The following is a 16,631-nucleotide window of genomic DNA, read 5'->3' as shown; positions in this document are numbered from 1 at the left end:
GTCTCTGTATCCAGTGAAAATGTTCCACAATTGACACGGAGGCCTTTTCTTTCTCTTCTTGGAGAAGACAGTACAGATTACCAGAGAGGGAGAGAGAGAGAGACTATGAATAGGAGCTGGCCCTGACAGCTGAGGAGAAAGCTATTGGGATTTAGGCTGTCAAGCGCACATCACAAATAAGCCAGAGAGATGGTGGAGATGGGACAACAGTGAACCATAGGGATCTGTTTTGGGGCTTCAATTATTCATTGCCGGCTTGGATAGGGCATGAAAAGTCATATATATAAATTTGCTGATGATACACAGTTAGGCGGAATTTTAGTCCACAAGACCATAAGATATAGGAGCAGAATTAGGCCACTCTGCCCATCGGGTCTGCTCTGCCATTCAATCATGGCCGATATTTTTCTCATCCCCATTCTCCTGCCTTCTCCCCATAACTCCTGATCCCATTATTGATCAAAAACCTATCTATCTCTGTCTTAAAGACACTCAAGGGATTTGGCCTCCACAGCCTACTGTGGTAAAGAGTTCCACAGATTCACCACCCTCTGGCTGACAAAATTCCTCCTTATATCTGTTTTAAAGGATCGTCCCTTTAGTCTGAAATTGTGTCCTTTGCTTCTAGTTTTTCCCACAAGTGGAAACATCCTCTTCACGTCCACGCTATTCAGGCCATGCAATATTCTGTAAGTTCCAATAAGATCCCCCCTCATCCTTCTAAACTCCAACAAGTACAGACCCAGAGTCCTCAAACGTTCCTCATATGACAAGCTGTTCATTCCAGGGATCATTCTTTTGAACCTCCTCTGGATCCTTTCCAAGGCCAGCACATCCTTCCTTAGATATGGGGCCCAAAACTGCTCACAATACTGCAAATGTGGTTTGACCAAAGCCTTATATAGCCTCAGAAGAACATCCCTGGCCTTGTATTCTAGCCCTCTCGACATGAATGCTAACATTGCATTTGCCTTCCTAACTACTGACTGAACCTGCACGTTAACCTTAAGAGAATCATGAACAAGGACTCCCAAATCCCTTTGTGCTTCTGAATTCCAAAGCATCTTCCCATTTAGAAAATAGTGTATGCCTCCATTTCTCCTTCCAAAGTGCATAAACCTCACACTTTTCCACATTGTATTTCATCTGCCCCTTCTTGCCCACTCTCCTAGCCTGTCAAAGTCCTTCTGCAGCCCACCTGCTCCCTCAATACTACCAGCCCCTCTACAGATCTTTGTATCATCTGCAAACTTAGCAACAGTGCCTTCAGTTCCTTCCTCCAGATCATTAATGTATATTGTGAACAGTTGTGGTGCCAGCACCGACCCCCGAGGTACACCACTAGTCACCGGCTGCCATCCTGAAAAAGACCCCTTTATCCCCACTGTCTGCCTTCTGCCAGTCAGCCAATCCTCCATCCATGCCAGGATCTTACCCTTAACACCATGGGCTCTTAACTTTAACAGTCTCCTGTGTGGCACCTTGTCAAAGGCCTTCTGGAAATCTAAATAAATCACGTCCACTGGTTCTCCTTTGTCTAATTTCCTTGTTAGTTCCTCAAAGAACTCTCACAGATTTGTCAGACATGACCGCCCCTTGACGAAGCCGTGCTGACTCAGTCCTATTTTATCATGCACTTCCAAGTGCTCCGCGATCTCATCTTTAATAATGGTCTCTGAAATCTTACCAATGGCCAAAGCCAGGCTAACCGGCCTATAATTTCCCGTCTTCTGCCTCCCTCCCTTCTTTTTTTTATAATTGTTTTTAAAATAAATTTAGAGTACCCAATTATTTTTTCCAATTAAGGTGCAATTTAGCATGGCCAATCCACCTAACCTGCACATCATTGAGTTGTGGGGGTGAAACCCACGCAGACACAGGGAGAATGTGCAAACTCCACACAGACAGTGACCCAGGGTCGGGATTCGAACCTGGGTCCTCAGCGCCGTAGGCTCCCTCCCTTCTTAAACAGTGCCGCTACATTAGCTACTTTTCAGTCCTCTGGGACTCTTCCTGTCTCCAGTGATTTCTGAAAGATCATTACCAATGTCTCCACAATCTCCTCAGCTATCTCTTTTAGAGACCTGGGGTGTAGTCCATCTGGTCCAGGTGATTTATCCACCTTCAGACCTTTCGGTTTCCCCAGAACCTTCTGTCACTGCACTCACCTCTGCCCCCTGGTTCTCTTGGTGCTCTGGCATCCCACTGGTGTCTTCCACCGTGAAAATTGATGCAAAGTAACTATTCAGGTCATCTGCCATTTCTTTGTTTCCTACTATTACTTCTCCAGCCACATTTTCCAGTGGTCCAATGTCTATTTTTGCCTCTATCTTACCTTTTATATATTGAAAAAAAACTCTTCCTATCTTCCTTTTATTACCAGCTAGCTTGCAATCACACTTCATCTTTTCCCCCCTTATTGCTTTTTTAGTTGTCCTCTGCTCGCTTTTAAAGGCTTCCCAATCCTCTGGCTTCCCACTGTCTCGCCACTGTCTATGCTTTTTCTTTAGCTTTTATTCAGTCTAGATGATAGCACAAAATGTTTAGTCATCTACATGATAGCACAAATTTGTAAGGAGATATTAACTGACTAGGTGAATGGGCAAAATTGTGGCAGATGGAAATCAATGTAAGCAAGTGTGAGGTTATCCATTTTGGACCAAAAAAGGATAGAGCAGGGTACTTTCTAAATGCGAAGAGTTCAAGTACAGTGGATGTCCAAAGAGATTTGGGGGTTCAGGTGCATAGAGCTTTGAAGTGCCACAAGTGCAGAAAATAATCAGAAAGGCTAACGGAATGCTGCCCTTTATAGCTAGAGGATTGGAGTATAAAGCCACAGACGGTATGCTTCAGTTATGCAAAACCCTAGTTAGACCCCACCTGATATACCATGAGCAGTTCTGGGCACAACGTCTTAGGAAGGATATACTGGCCATGGAGGGAGTGCAATGTAGGTTTATAAAAATGATACCTGGACTGCAGGCGTTAAGTAGGCCTGATAAATAAAAGATTAGGCCTGTATTCGCTGGAGTTTACTCGGTGGAGGGGTGATCTGATTGAATTCTTCAAGATATTAACAGGAAAAGACAGGGTTGATAAGGATAAACTATTTCCACTGGTTAGAGATTCTAAAACTAGGGAGTATAATCTAAAAATTAGGACCAGACCGTTTCGGAGCGATGTTAGGAACACTTCTCCACTCAAAGGGTGGTAGAGGTTTGGAACTCTCTCCCACAAACAACAGTTGAAGCTCCAACAGTTGTGTCACGGTAGCACAGTGGTTAGCACTGAGGCTTCACAGCACAAGGGACCCAGGTTCGATTCCCAGATTGGGTCACTGTCTGTGCAGAGTCATGAAGGGAATAGATAGGATAGATGCGGGCACGTTGTTTCCACTGGCGGGTGAAAGCAGAACTAGGGGATATAGCCTCAAAATAAGGGGAAGTAGATTTAGGACTGAGTTTAGGAGGAACTTCTTCACCCAAAGGGTTGTGAATCTGTGGAATTCCTTGCCCAGTGAAGCAGTTGAGGCTCCTTCATTAAATGTTTTTTAGGTAAAGATAGATAGTTTTTTGAAGAATAAAGGGATTAAGGGTTATGGTAATCAGGCCGGAAAGTGGAGCTGAGTCCACAAAAGATCAGCCATGATCTCATTGAATGGCGGAGCAGGCTCGATTCCTGCTTGGGACAGTGACCCAAGCAGGAATCAAACCTGGGACCCTGGCGCTGTGAAGCCATAGTCCTAACCACTATGCTGCCGTCCTGCCCAAATTATACTGCAATCATGTGTTATCACTGCTTTATTTTGGAATTGCACTGCTTCAATTATATCGAAACATTTTTTGTGAGAAGAGGGCTTAATGGAAAAGGAAGTTGGCTACCTTGGGCTAGGCCAAGGGCCTAAAGGGGGAAATGTAAGAGAGAATTAATAGATTGAGTAAAAGTTGGGATAGATCGAACATGCCTGCTTTAGAGTAAATTCACATGCTAGCCAAATGCTATATATCAAGGTCTTAATATCAGCAGAAGCCGCCAGCAAGGTAGTTTATTTATTAGGAGAAACAGACAGTTCCTAGTCATAAGATCACAAACACACTTTTGGGTGAAAGTTTAATAAGAAATCAACATAAGCACGATCAGAATTTTAAAACAATATTGCATGTACTAACTGTATAACCAGTCTGTATCGGTGACTTGGAGCTGAGAGTTGCATTAGAATGCTCTCCCAGTGATTGGTGCATTAGAGAGCTGTGTTAGAGGTATATTAAAGGAAAGTGCTACTCCAGTGGTTTCTCTGGGGTAGTTCCCTCCATGCTTGAATCATGAATAAACTATTGTAATCTATCCCTGGGTCTCCTGTCGCTAGTTGGAAGAAGTCCACCACAACACATGTGTCTTCAGACTTGGTGACCCACTGAGAATCTATTTTCCTAAAAGAACCAAGGTGTATTTCTACACAAAAACGGGACAATTTCAGATGGTCTGACAGCATCTATGGAGAGAAAAGGGAGCTAACGTTTCGAGATGGATGTTCCTTGTCAACGGTGCATTTATAACCAGACTCAAATTCCTGGCATACAATAATCAACAAACATTCATTTCTACTCAGTGAAAGAGAGCCAAATCTACAGAAGTATAAGATGGAATTTCCAAGGGAATCTCTTTATCAACCACCGTAACTTTGGTTGAAGATTGATCAAAACATATTTTGCAAAATTGATGTAAGATATAAATGGATTTTTGCTGACCTTACAATGCAGTTTCATTAGAGGATTTGGAGAATCATAGGACCCCTCTAGCGCAGAAGGAGGCCATTCATCCCATCGAGCCTGCACCACCTTCCAATAGAGCACTGGACATAGGCCCAGACCCCCACCCTATCCCCATAACCCCACGTATTGATCATGGCCAATCCACCTTAGCTGCACATCTTTGGACTGTGGGAGGAAACCAGGGCACCCGGAGGAAACCCACGCAAACACGGGGAGAACGTGCAAATTTCACACAGTCACACACGGCCGGATTCAAAACCGGATCCCTGGCACTGTGAGGCAGCAGGACTAACCAATGTGTCACCGTGCCCCCCCCCCCCCCCCACCACCACCACCAAAATAGCTATTCATTCCATTTTGGATTAGTTGAAATTGACTGAAAAAATTCCCATGGCATTTCAGGGATGCCCATAGATTTAATCCTTCGGGATGGCAGGCCCATCACACTGGGACCCTGCCTGTAGTCACCTGCCATTAATTTTTGCTCCTCTGAACACACACCAAGTTGACCAGGTGTAAGGCAGGATTCTGTAGTGAATCATTTGAACTAAACCTTTCCTTAAAGGTTAACAAGGCTTCGGTGACTTCCGGTAGTGACCATGACCAGCTAGGCCGCACACACGGCAGCTCCTGCCGGGACAGGGATTTTGGGCCGTTTAATGGGGCGGCGGCGGCACTTGAAGGGCAGGTACCGGCATGGGAACGGATGCTGGAGAGGTTCCCCCTGGTGCTGTATGGAGAGAAACAGAGCGGGCCCGGGAGAACAAAATGGCAGCCGGCGCGGATCGAGAAGCATGGGCCCAGTGGGCCTGAGAGCAGCAGGACTTCTTGAAGAGCTGTTCTGCGGAGCTAAAATCGGAGATGCTGGCCCCTATGAAGGCCTCCATGGAAAAGATGGTGGAGACCCAGAAGGCACAGGAGAAGGCGAGGTGGAGAGGAAGGTGTCTGAGGAGAACGAGGACGTGATCCTGGGCCTGGCGGTCAGTGTGGAGGTGCACGAGGCCTTACACAAGAGATGGCAGGAGAGGCTGGATGACCTCGAATACAGGTCTCGGAGTTACAATCTGCGGATCCTGGGCCTCCCTAAAGGTGCAGAGGGGGCGGACTCGAGCACGTATGTGACTACGATGCTGGGGACGCTGATGGGCGCGGGGGCCTTCCCGCGGCCCTTGGAGCTGGATGGGGCACATTGGATCCTCGCCAGGAAGCCGAGGGAGAACGAACCACTGAGGGTGATGGTGATAAGGTTCCACCGCTTCACAGACAGGGAGCGGGTCCTGCGTTGGGCAAAGAAGGAGCGGGGCAGTAAGTGGGAGAACGGCGAGATTCGCATTTACCAGGACTTGGGAGCTGAGCTGGCGAGGAGACGTGCGGGGTTCAACCGGGCCAAGGCGGACCTCCACAGCAAAGGGGTGAAGTTTGGGCTCCTGCACCTGGTGAGACTTTGGGTAACGTACCAGGACAGGCACCATTATTTTGATACGCCGGATGAGGCGTGGACATTTATTAGACATGAAAAGCTGGACTTGAACTAAGGGGCAGCTGCACATGGGTGAAACGTGTTGGCGGGGAGGTGTAACCGGGGGTTGGCCTGGTGTAAGACTATTTGTAGAATTTAAGCTTGTTTGCTTCTGTTCTTGTTTTTTGTTTCAGGGGGCGGGGTGACGCCCGGGCTGTCTTATCCGGCGCTTGGGAAGGATCCGGCCGGCACTTGCCTTCTTACCCTGCGGGGGAGGGGGGAATGGGGGGCTCGGAAGAGGAGACAATAGTAAGTTTGGAGATAGAGGCGGGAGCGGCCGGGGTCAGCATGGGTCAGCTGACTTACAGAAGCGCAATGGGGGGAAAATCAGTGCTAAGCGGGTGCTTGGCGGGGGGGTGGGGGGGGGTGTGTTGCTGGAGGGGGGAGGGCTGCTGCTTTGCTGACTGACGGGGAGCCAGTTGTTGGGGATAGATGGAGAGTCGGCCTGGGGGGCCTCCGGCGGGGGGGCTGGTGTGAGCGGGGGACGCGGGCACGTGGCTGGCCGAAAAAGGGAGCTGGCTAGTCGGCAGGGAATGGGCCGGTCAAGAGGTCTCGCATGTTCTCGGGGCTAGACTCAAAGACCAGAGGGGTGGCAATTGTGGTGAGTAAATGGGTGGCGTTTGAAGGGAGCATCGTGGCGGACAAGGGGGGTAGGTACATAATGGTGAGTGGCAAGTTACAGGGGGCCCGGGTGGTGTTGGTGAACGTGTATGCCCCGAACTGGGATAATGCGGAATTCATGAGGCGCGTGCTGGGTAAGATCCCGGACCTGGAGTCAAGTAACTTGATTATGGTGGGCGGGGGGGGGGGGGGGGGGGGGGGGGGGGGGGGGGGGGGCGACTTCAATACTGTCTTGGACCCGACGTTGGACCGGTCTAAGTCCAGGTCGGGAAAGAGGCCAGCGGCGGCCAGGGCCCTGTGGGAGTTCATGGATCAGATGGGGGGCGTGGACCCGTGGAGATTTGGGTGGCCAAGGGCGAAGGAGTTCTCCTTTTTCTCCCACGTCCATAAAGTCTACTCGCGGATTGACTTTTTTGTGCTGAGCAGGGCGTTAATCCCGAGGGTGGAGGGGGCTGAGTATTCGGCCATTGCGGTCTTGGACCATGCCCCGCATTGGGTGGACCTGCGACTGGGGGCGGAGCGGGGACAGTGCCCTCTCTGGAGACTGGATGTGGGGCTACTGGCGGATGAAGAGGTGTGTGGGCGGATAAGGAGGAGCATTCAGAACTATGTGACACCGAATGACATGGGAGAGATAACAGCGGCAGCAGTTTAGGAGGCTATGAAGGCGGTCATCAGAGGGGAGTTAATCACTATTAGGTCCCACAGAGAGAAGAGGGAGAGGGCGGAGGGGGAGAGGTTGGTGGGAGACATACTTAGGGTGGACAGGAGGTACACGGAGGCCTCCGAGAGGGTGCTGCTAAAGGAGCGCCGGAAATTACAGGCGGAGTTTGATCTGCTGACCACGGGGAAGTCGGAGGCACAGTTGAGGAAAGTGAAAGGGGCAGGAGGGAGATGGCCAGGGAGATCGGGGGAGTGCGGGATAAGGAAGGTAACACGGTGTTGAGCCCAGAGAGGATCAATGAAGTCTTCAAGGAGTTCTATGGGAAGCTCTTTAAGTCTGAACTCCCGAGGGGAGGGGAAGGGATGAAGCAATTTATGGATCGGCTGAGGTTCCCAAGGGTGGATGAGGAGCGGCTGGAGGGACTGGGAGCCCCGATTGAGTTGGAGGAGATAGTTAGGGGCCTAGCAAGTATGCAGTCGGGCAAGGCCCCGGGTCCGGATGGCTTCCCTGTAGAATTTTATAAGAAGTTCTCGGAGCTACTGAGCCCATTCCTGCTCAGAACCTTTAACGGATGCCCTCCACAGGCTCAATCTATCTCGGCTTGTCGAGCAGATGGAGGGAGACTTCAAAAGGTGGGACATGCTCCCGCTTTCCCTGGCGGGAAGAATGCAGACTGTGAAGATGACAGTTCTTCCCAGATTCTTGTTCGTTTTTCATTGCCCCCCCCCCATTTTCATCCCCAAATCCTTTTTCAAGCAGGTGAACAGGATTATCACGGAATTTGTGTGGGGCGGGGGGGGGGGGGGGGGGGGGGGGGGGGGGGGTTGGCACTGTCGAACCTCTGCAGCTACTATTGGACGCCGAATGTGGCTATGATTAGGAAGTGGGTAATGGAGGAGGTGTCGGCGTGGGGGCGGCTAGAGGCGGCGTCATTCAAAGGCACCAGCCTAAGGGCACTAGTAACGTCACCGCTGCCGTTCTCGCCGGCACGATACACCACAAGCCCGGTGGTGACGGCGGCACTGAAGGTCTGGGGAGTGGAGGAGGCACAGGAAGGAGGAGGGGGCCTCAGTTTGGACCCCGATGCGGAACAACCACAGAGTTTTTCCGGGCAGGATAGATGGGGGGTTACAAGGCTGGTATAGGGCAGGCATTAGAAGGATGGGGGACCTGTTTATAGATGTGACTTTCCCCAGTGTGCAGGCGCTGGAGGAGAAGTTCGACCTGCCCCCGCAAAATGCTTTCAGATATCTCCAGGTTCTGGACTTGCTCAAGAAACAGGTGGGGACATTTCCGCTGTTACCCCCTCAAAGAATACAGGACAGGGTGGTGTCTGGCATCTGGGTAGGAGAGGGGAAGATGTCGGACAAATATCAGGAGCTGCAGGAGGCGGAAGAAGCCTCAGTGTAGGAGCTGAAGGGCAAGTGGGAGGAGGAGCTGGGTGAGGAGCTGGATGAGGGCCTGTGGGCTGATGCCCTGGGCAGGGTGAATTCGTCCGCATCATGCGCCAGGCTCAGTTTGATTCAATTTAAGGTGGTGCACTGGGCTCACATGACGACGGCAAGAATGAGCAAGTTTTTTGGGGTAGAGGACAGGTGAGCGAGATGTGCAGGGAGTCCTACGAACCATGTCCGCATGTTCTGGGCATGCCCGGCGCTTAAAGAATTCTGGCAGGTGGGGGGACTTGTGGATATAACGCGTATTTTCGCTTTGTATAATGATAGCAGCCACCTCGTTTTGTTAAATATTTTGCATTTATTGTTTTTCTTTTTGTTATGTAAAAATCCTGGTTGGAAAAAAGCTTTAATAAAAATATATATATTTTTTAATTAACAAGGCTTCAATGACCCCGGCTATTGCCCACTATCAGTTTTGCGCACACGTTACCCCATTGCCCAGTAATACTGGGGTCCAAAAGCCTGCAAACTGAAAATCTGAAACAAGAAAGAAAATGCTGAAAACGCATGTTGGTTCATTGGCATCTATGAGAGAACAGACAAGTTTATGTTTTGTATAGAAGCCTTTCTTCAGAATACAGGGCTGATGAAGAGCTCATAATGTTTTGTCGACTACAAATGAGTCCCAACTGAGTTAGTGGAAAGAAAACTTGGTTTATTACAATACATCAGTATTTCTAATACACATCAGGTTCCCAGCCGGTTCCATACCGGGCCAACTTTACACAGAACTTAAACATGAATGATCTAGGGCTGCTCACCCGCTTAGCAGGTGAGACCGATTGCTCCAATCCTGTAAATCTCGTACGGGTTATAACATAGAGGAAACATAAATTTGTCTATTCCATCTATGAATTTTGACTGATCTGTGTTTTTACAGCATTTTCATCTTTAGCGACAGATCTTGTATCGATGGTGCTCCCATGGTTGTGCTCGGCAATGCATCCAGTAAATTTACCATACTGCAATCACAATACACTTGTGGTGTTGGTGAAAAGATTAGTTATTGAGTCCGATATCATTCCAGTAGACATGAAACATCAAGGCAAAATATTCCTGGGAAATAGCTACGTAATGGCCTAGGTAAGAACACGTAAGAAAGAGATAAGCCATGTCAAATGACCGTCAGGATGCCAAATCCAAGCCATTCCTCCCAACTACCCAGAGAGCATATGTTGTAATGTCAGCCACAAACGTTTACAATATATCGACGAGCAATAAATATATTGAAACAATGAAATAATTAAGAAAAAACTTAAATTCAAAAAGATAAATGAAACAAAGTGATAAATTATTTAATCCTATAGATCAAGGAGACATTTATTTGATGTCTCCGATTTTCTAACATTTATTATTAAAATTCTAAATATTATCTTACCTTCATATCTATTTCAGTGCCATGAAGCTGTTGTGAAACTGTCTTAATTATTCCAATTACAATATCCTGTAAGCCTTCCCTTTCAGAATAATAATGTAAAAGAAGACCTTTCCCTTTATCTGCATCTGTACATCGGAATGATGGTGCACGCATCCCAGGGTAGATTGTAGCCAGGTGATCATGTAAAGCATCTAGGTTCTGGGGGGGGAGAAAAAGATTAACCATTTATTTCCTTAACATTCATCAAAGCATTTTGAAACAATATGCTCGATCTCTAACACATGTTGAAACCATCATTGCAAACTGAAAGCTAAGCCACAAGCTTCCAACATCCACATTACTTTTTCCCCTACAGACTTCATATTGAGTCACACAGTCAAAGTCATAGCTATTATGGTACAGAAGAAGAACATTAAGTCCATCGTGTCCATGTCAATCCTCTGTCAAGCAGCTCAGTTAGTCCCATATCCCCACTCGGTCCTTGTCGCCCCAAATTATTATTTCCTTCGTGTGCCTATCTAATTTTCTCTTGAAATTATTGATTGTCTCTGTTACCAACATGTCTCAGGCAGCAAGACCTATTAACAAATGCTGCATAAAAATGTTCTTCCTCATATCTCACCGACATCTCTTGCCCAGAATCTTCAATCTGCACCCTCACCTTTTGTTACGTATCTTGGTCTAGAGTGCGGTCAACTCCAGCCCCACAGACCGTAGAGTCCAACACTAATGAATTAACCAATAATTTGTATAAAATTCCTGAAACCTTTGGCCCATGGCAGCCAATAATTTACAGTCACCAGGTTTGTAAGTTGAAACACAATTAATGTTTATTTATAACAGAAATAAAGATGGAATATGCAACGATTAGAACGGATTTACGGCAAGATAACCTACTTCTACCCCTCCCCCTACAACTGTCCCACCCTCTACCCACCCACACAAGACAGAAACACACAGAAAGGTGGAAAGAGATGAAAATAATAAGGATCAAGGGCAAAAAGGATCAGTTGAGGATTTCTTCAGTGCAGTTCTTCCTGGTATGAGTGAGGTTTAAAGCCTCCAGTGTTGCGGCAGGCATGGTGGCACGGTGGATTAGCCCTGCTGCCCATGGCACCGAGGTCCCAGGTTCGATCCCGGCTCTGGGTCACTGTCCGTGTGGAGTTTGCACATTCTCCCCGTGTTTGCGTGGGTCCCCCCCCCCCCCCACAGCCCAAAGATGTGCAGGGTAGGTGGATTGGCCATGCTAAATTGCCCCTTCATTGTAAAAAAATAATTGGGTACTCTAAATTTATGAAAAATAACACCATTCCTGGAGTGACAGAGGCTTTGTTTCTTCAGACTTCGCTCTCAGCTCATGGGGTTTCCTCCAGAATCTATTTTCAGGAATCAAACATTCACAGGCTTAATGGAGAGAAAGAGTTGGCTGGATCTTTTAAAACAGAGACTTAACCTTCATTTTTCTGGAGAAAATCAGCTGGGATCTTTCACCTCTGCTGCCAGAATTCAAACTCAAAGTAAAAATGGAACCTCATGGCTCTGAAGAACATTTCAGAGAAGTCAGAACCAGTCACCACCAGGTATCGGCAAAGCCCTGCCTTCTGAGCCAGTTCATTGGCCGCCAGCCAAGTCCTAATCTCTCTCAAGGGCATCTTTCCTAAAACAAGATGACCTGAACTGGAAGCAATACCTAATCAGAACTTTATACAAGCTCTGCAAAACTTCCCAGCTCAATAGCTTGATGAAGGCCAAGATTCCTTTTGCATTTCTAACCACTCTCTCAATTTGTCCCGTTACCTTCAAAGGTCTATGCATAAAAACCTGCAACGCCCACTGTTCAGAACTGTGCAATTAGGTATGCGTCCGCCTTCTGCCAGCATGCATCCCTCATACTGGATGATCGCAAGATCATTGCAAGAGCTGTTGCAATCGCCACCCCTACTTCCTTTAGTAACCTGGGATGCAAGCCTTCCGGGCCAAGTGATGTACCCACCTGCCCATCAATTCTCACCCCGATTGATAATTTGTCAAAACCTTCTTCCTTAGTAAACACCAGTACAATATACGCATTAAATATTGTAGCTTTTTCCTGTGCCTCCAAGCATATATCTTCATTTTCATCATCACCTTCATTGTCCCCCAATCTATTTATATGACGGTAAATGATTTCACTGACATGCATCAAACGCCTGTTATTTGCTTTTTAACAACATTCTCTATCTGCCTCATTATCTAATGAGCCTTGGCTTTGGTTCCCCTGCCTTTTCCTATTGATGAATGATGCACAGCCTATACCTGAAGCAGCTCCTCCTTAAAGATTAAGGAGGAATTTTTCAGCCAATATTCAGCATGAGAGAGAACAAATGAAATGAAAATGAAATGAAAATCGCTTATTGTCACAAGTAGGCTTCAAATGAAGTTACTGTGAAAAGCCCCTAGTCGCCACATTCCGGCGCCTGTTCGGGGAGGCTGTTACGGGAACAGTGACGTGAGGGGGAAGTCTAGAGATATTGCGTTTCCTGATTTTCTCTGCCACCCGCTAGTGACGTCACGAGTTTCTCACCCAAAAAGGGCGCAAATCTCATTTTCATGTCTTTGAATAAATTTTAATATGATTACCCAGTCGTCCCCACCCCCGCCACATGATACCCCATCACTGAATATTCAAACCTTGCCAATGTCACTTACAACAGCTTTTTAAAAACTTGAATCAGTTAAGCAGATCTCTCCAGGGCTGCAAAGGTAAGTATAACCCCCAGGTGAGAGGGACATTTTCAGTGGCAGTATCATGCCAGGCTGGCATTGTAATGTTGGCGCAGTGCCAATCTGGCGGTGCTGACCTGTGTCGGGAGGCAGTGCCAGGGGAGATGCATGGGTGGGGGTGTTTCCATTTATGTGTAGTGGTGGGGGAGAGGGGAGGAGGGTGGACTGAGGGAGGGGAATGTTGGAAATACTTCTGAAGTGGGATGTCCCTGATGATTGTCCAGGAAGTGGTGGTGAGCCCCCGATGATTATCCAGGGTATTTGGAGCCCCCGATGGTTGTCCAGAAATGGTAGGGAGCCCCAATACCTCCGCGCTGGAGGTGTGGTTCCACTCAGTTCTTTGAGGCGTCCTTTAAAGATGGTGCCCCGATCACTGTGGAACCAGCTGCCATTTCGATCAGACCCTGCCTTGCCAGTGACGGTGTAAACCACGCCCAGCTGTTTTTTCTTTAAAGAGTCTCATGATCTGGAGCGAAAACTGGTCTGTACAGATAGAGAGCTACACCCCAGTTTTCGGTCTGACCATGACACTTTGATAAAATATGGTAAGATTCTACCCCAACTGCTCTATGATAAGCTTTTGTGTCAAACTTTGGTTCCATTTTACCCTGACTAGGGCTAATTTTAGCAACTTGTGAATTTTATTTTCTCTGCTGCTCCTTCCGAAGGCACTGGTCCTTGAATTCCTCACTATGGGAGGGTAGAACAGTGGCATACTCCGGGTGTATGAAGTTGGATTTGAGGCAAGACTTGTTTTCACTGAGTTTCGTCTTACGACCATTTCCTTCTGTCCCTCTATCCTCTTAACACAAAAAGGCTGCAGGGGCAATCTCATCCACAGAAACTTCTGCAAGTTATGGTCCTCCACCAAAGAAAGTACAGCTGCGTGACACAGAGGTGCTCGTGACATCAACATGGAATTGGGACCCCTCGCCACTTCCTTATTCACAATCAATTAGAATTTAATCACCATGTCTCATTTTCTGATTTAGGTTGTGCTAACGAGTGACTAACAGCCCTGAATTTTAATTTATTTATTGAAAAAGAGTTTATTTATGCAGTGCTTTTTATGATCCCAGGATGCCTCATAGCTCTTCACAACCAATTAAGGGCTTTGAAGTATAGCCACCGTTGTGAGGTAGCAAATACTGCAGCCAATTTACGCACGGCATGGTTCCACTCACAGTGCTCATGACCAGGTATTCTGGCTTAGTGTTGTTGACTGAGGCATAAATATTGGCCCAGAGAACTCCCTTGCTCTTCTTCAAAATTGGATCTTCATTGCCCACTTAATAAAAAGAAACTACTTCATTTTAATTCCAATCTGACAGTGCAGCACTCCTTCACTATTACATTGGAATGTCAGCTGAGATTTGGTGCTCAAATCTCTGGACTGAAATCTGAACCAAAACTTTTACCAACTGAGCTACGGTTGGCAGCAACTACATTTAGTCGATGAAGACACTCAAATTTGCAGGGCCTGGGGGGAAGAAACAAGCGCATAGGAATAATTGGTAAACATGGGCTGAATGGCTTCCTTCTGTGTTGGATGATTCCATGGCTCGATAAAACACCAAAACAACTAATTATTACAGAGAGGCCTGTATTAACTTAAAAAAGGCTGCTATTGAGTTTAAAAACGGCAAAAGTGTGACTAGGGAGATTGTCATCAGTTTTCATGACTCCCATGAATAACGTCAGTAATTTATTTTGAACTTTAGAATATAAAACAGTATGTAATGCAAAATGAATGTTTCCAATATGCTTTACTATAAAATGCCTGTTTCCAGCATTTAGGTATAGTTTGTAATTGCAATATCTTTTGGAGCACGTTTCATCGAACACAACCAAACCACAATTTGCATGAACACTGGACACGATTAAACAGCCATGTCGCGCCCGATTCGGTGACGCAACAAATCTTGCGAGAGGCATCGGACGTGATTTGCGACCACCGGAACGCTTCGCGAGATCTAACGTGACGGCACCTGGCGGGGTTCCCCAGACCATTGGAGGCCACCGAGTGATCGGGCTCTGGGCAAGGTGGTACCCTGGCATGCCCGCTGGCACCCGTGCACCTTGCCACTGCCTGATACATTGGCACTGCCACCTGGGCACCCTGGCAATGCCAGGGTGCCCAGATGTCAGGCTGCCCGCGCCAGGGATCAGATCCGGAGGTGTCGGCCCCCCCCGGCTCACGCAGCTCCAGCTGCCGATACCAGCGTCAAATAGGCGGCGCGGGTCTGCCTATGCTACAGGGGCCCGCCGCGGAGTAAAAGGCCCCACCAGGATTAGCCAGCCCGCCGATCAGTAGGCCCCAATCGCGGGCCAGGCCACGGTGGAGCCACCCCCCCTGGGGTTGGATTCCCCCTTCCCCCCACCAGGCCGCCCTCTGCTGGATTGACCCCGAGGTCCTGCCGGTAGGACCACATGTGAACGGCGGCGGGACTCGGCAGCCACTCGGCCCATCCCGCGCAGTCACCGGAGAATCAGCGTCGCGTGAATCGCCCCCCACCCTCCAGCGATTCTCCGACCCAGCCCGGGGTTAGAGAATCTTGCCCGGGGTCTCTCTTCTGAGGTGCTTCCTGACAAGGCTCTCTCATCTGGGGGATCCGTGGGGGGGGGGGGTCTCTTAATTTAAGGGGTCTCTGTGGGGAGGGGGGTCGCTGGTGTGGGGGGGGGGGGAACAGTGGGGTGTGCATGGCTGAGGATTGGGAATCGCCTGCTGATTTGTGCTCCCCAGTCGCCCAAAATGGAGAATCCTGCCCAATAACATGGTTCAGTACCTAACTTGATATACATAGTTATAGAGAAACAAATGGGCTAGTCTTTGACAAAACATTGGAGAAGTTTGAAATTTGTGTGACAACATCAATCATACACTTGGAACTTCCAAAGGGTTCTCCTGATCTTCCACAGAAGATTGGTGGAACCCTTGAAGAAATGCACAAACTGCTGTTTACGATATGCATCATCACCCACCCTATACCTGGCAAGGCCCTCCCAGGGGCCAATCCCTGGCAGTGCCAACCTAGCACCTTAGCACTCCAGTCTGACACTATAACAGTGCCCCTGGTACCTTGGCAGTACCAAGGTGCATGGGTGACAGAGGGAGTCTCCGACCACACGGAGGTCTCTAATGAACTGTCAGACTCCCCACCCACCCTCCCAGGTGTCGTTATGCCTGGTGCATGTTTGTCCACGAAACGCCACCCTGTCAAGGTCTCCCAGACGCAGTCAGTGAGTCCCAGTGCCGCGTGAATCCGGCGAACGCATATTTAAATGAATTATGTTGAAACTCGAGAGACGTTTCAAGTTCGCAAATCTCATTAGAGGCCTCTCGCGAGATTCCACAGCCTTATCCCGACACCCAGCCAGGAGCAACAAGGCCGCTGAATCTTGCCCAATATTATTTGTGCTCTGTTCCAACAATGGCGCTTGAGCTCAATCATACAAA

At 48.2% G+C, this 16,631-nt stretch overlaps 1 protein-coding gene across 1 annotated transcript in view; it reads right to left on the bottom strand.

The window, feature by feature from the left end:
- Window positions 1-16,631, bottom strand: part of gucy1b1 (guanylate cyclase 1 soluble subunit beta 1) — a 107,091-nt gene that overhangs the window by 58,136 nt on the left and 32,324 nt on the right. The window contains 1 exon segment of the mRNA XM_038792288.1: window positions 10,412-10,609. Within this exon segment, the coding sequence (XP_038648216.1) occupies window positions 10,412-10,609 (198 nt within the window).

The sequence above is a fragment of the Scyliorhinus canicula genome, chromosome 3 (genome assembly GCF_902713615.1).
Source record: "Scyliorhinus canicula chromosome 3, sScyCan1.1, whole genome shotgun sequence".
NCBI classification, from domain to species: domain Eukaryota; kingdom Metazoa; phylum Chordata; class Chondrichthyes; order Carcharhiniformes; family Scyliorhinidae; genus Scyliorhinus; species Scyliorhinus canicula.
This window is presented reverse-complemented; position numbering and strand designations above follow the sequence as displayed.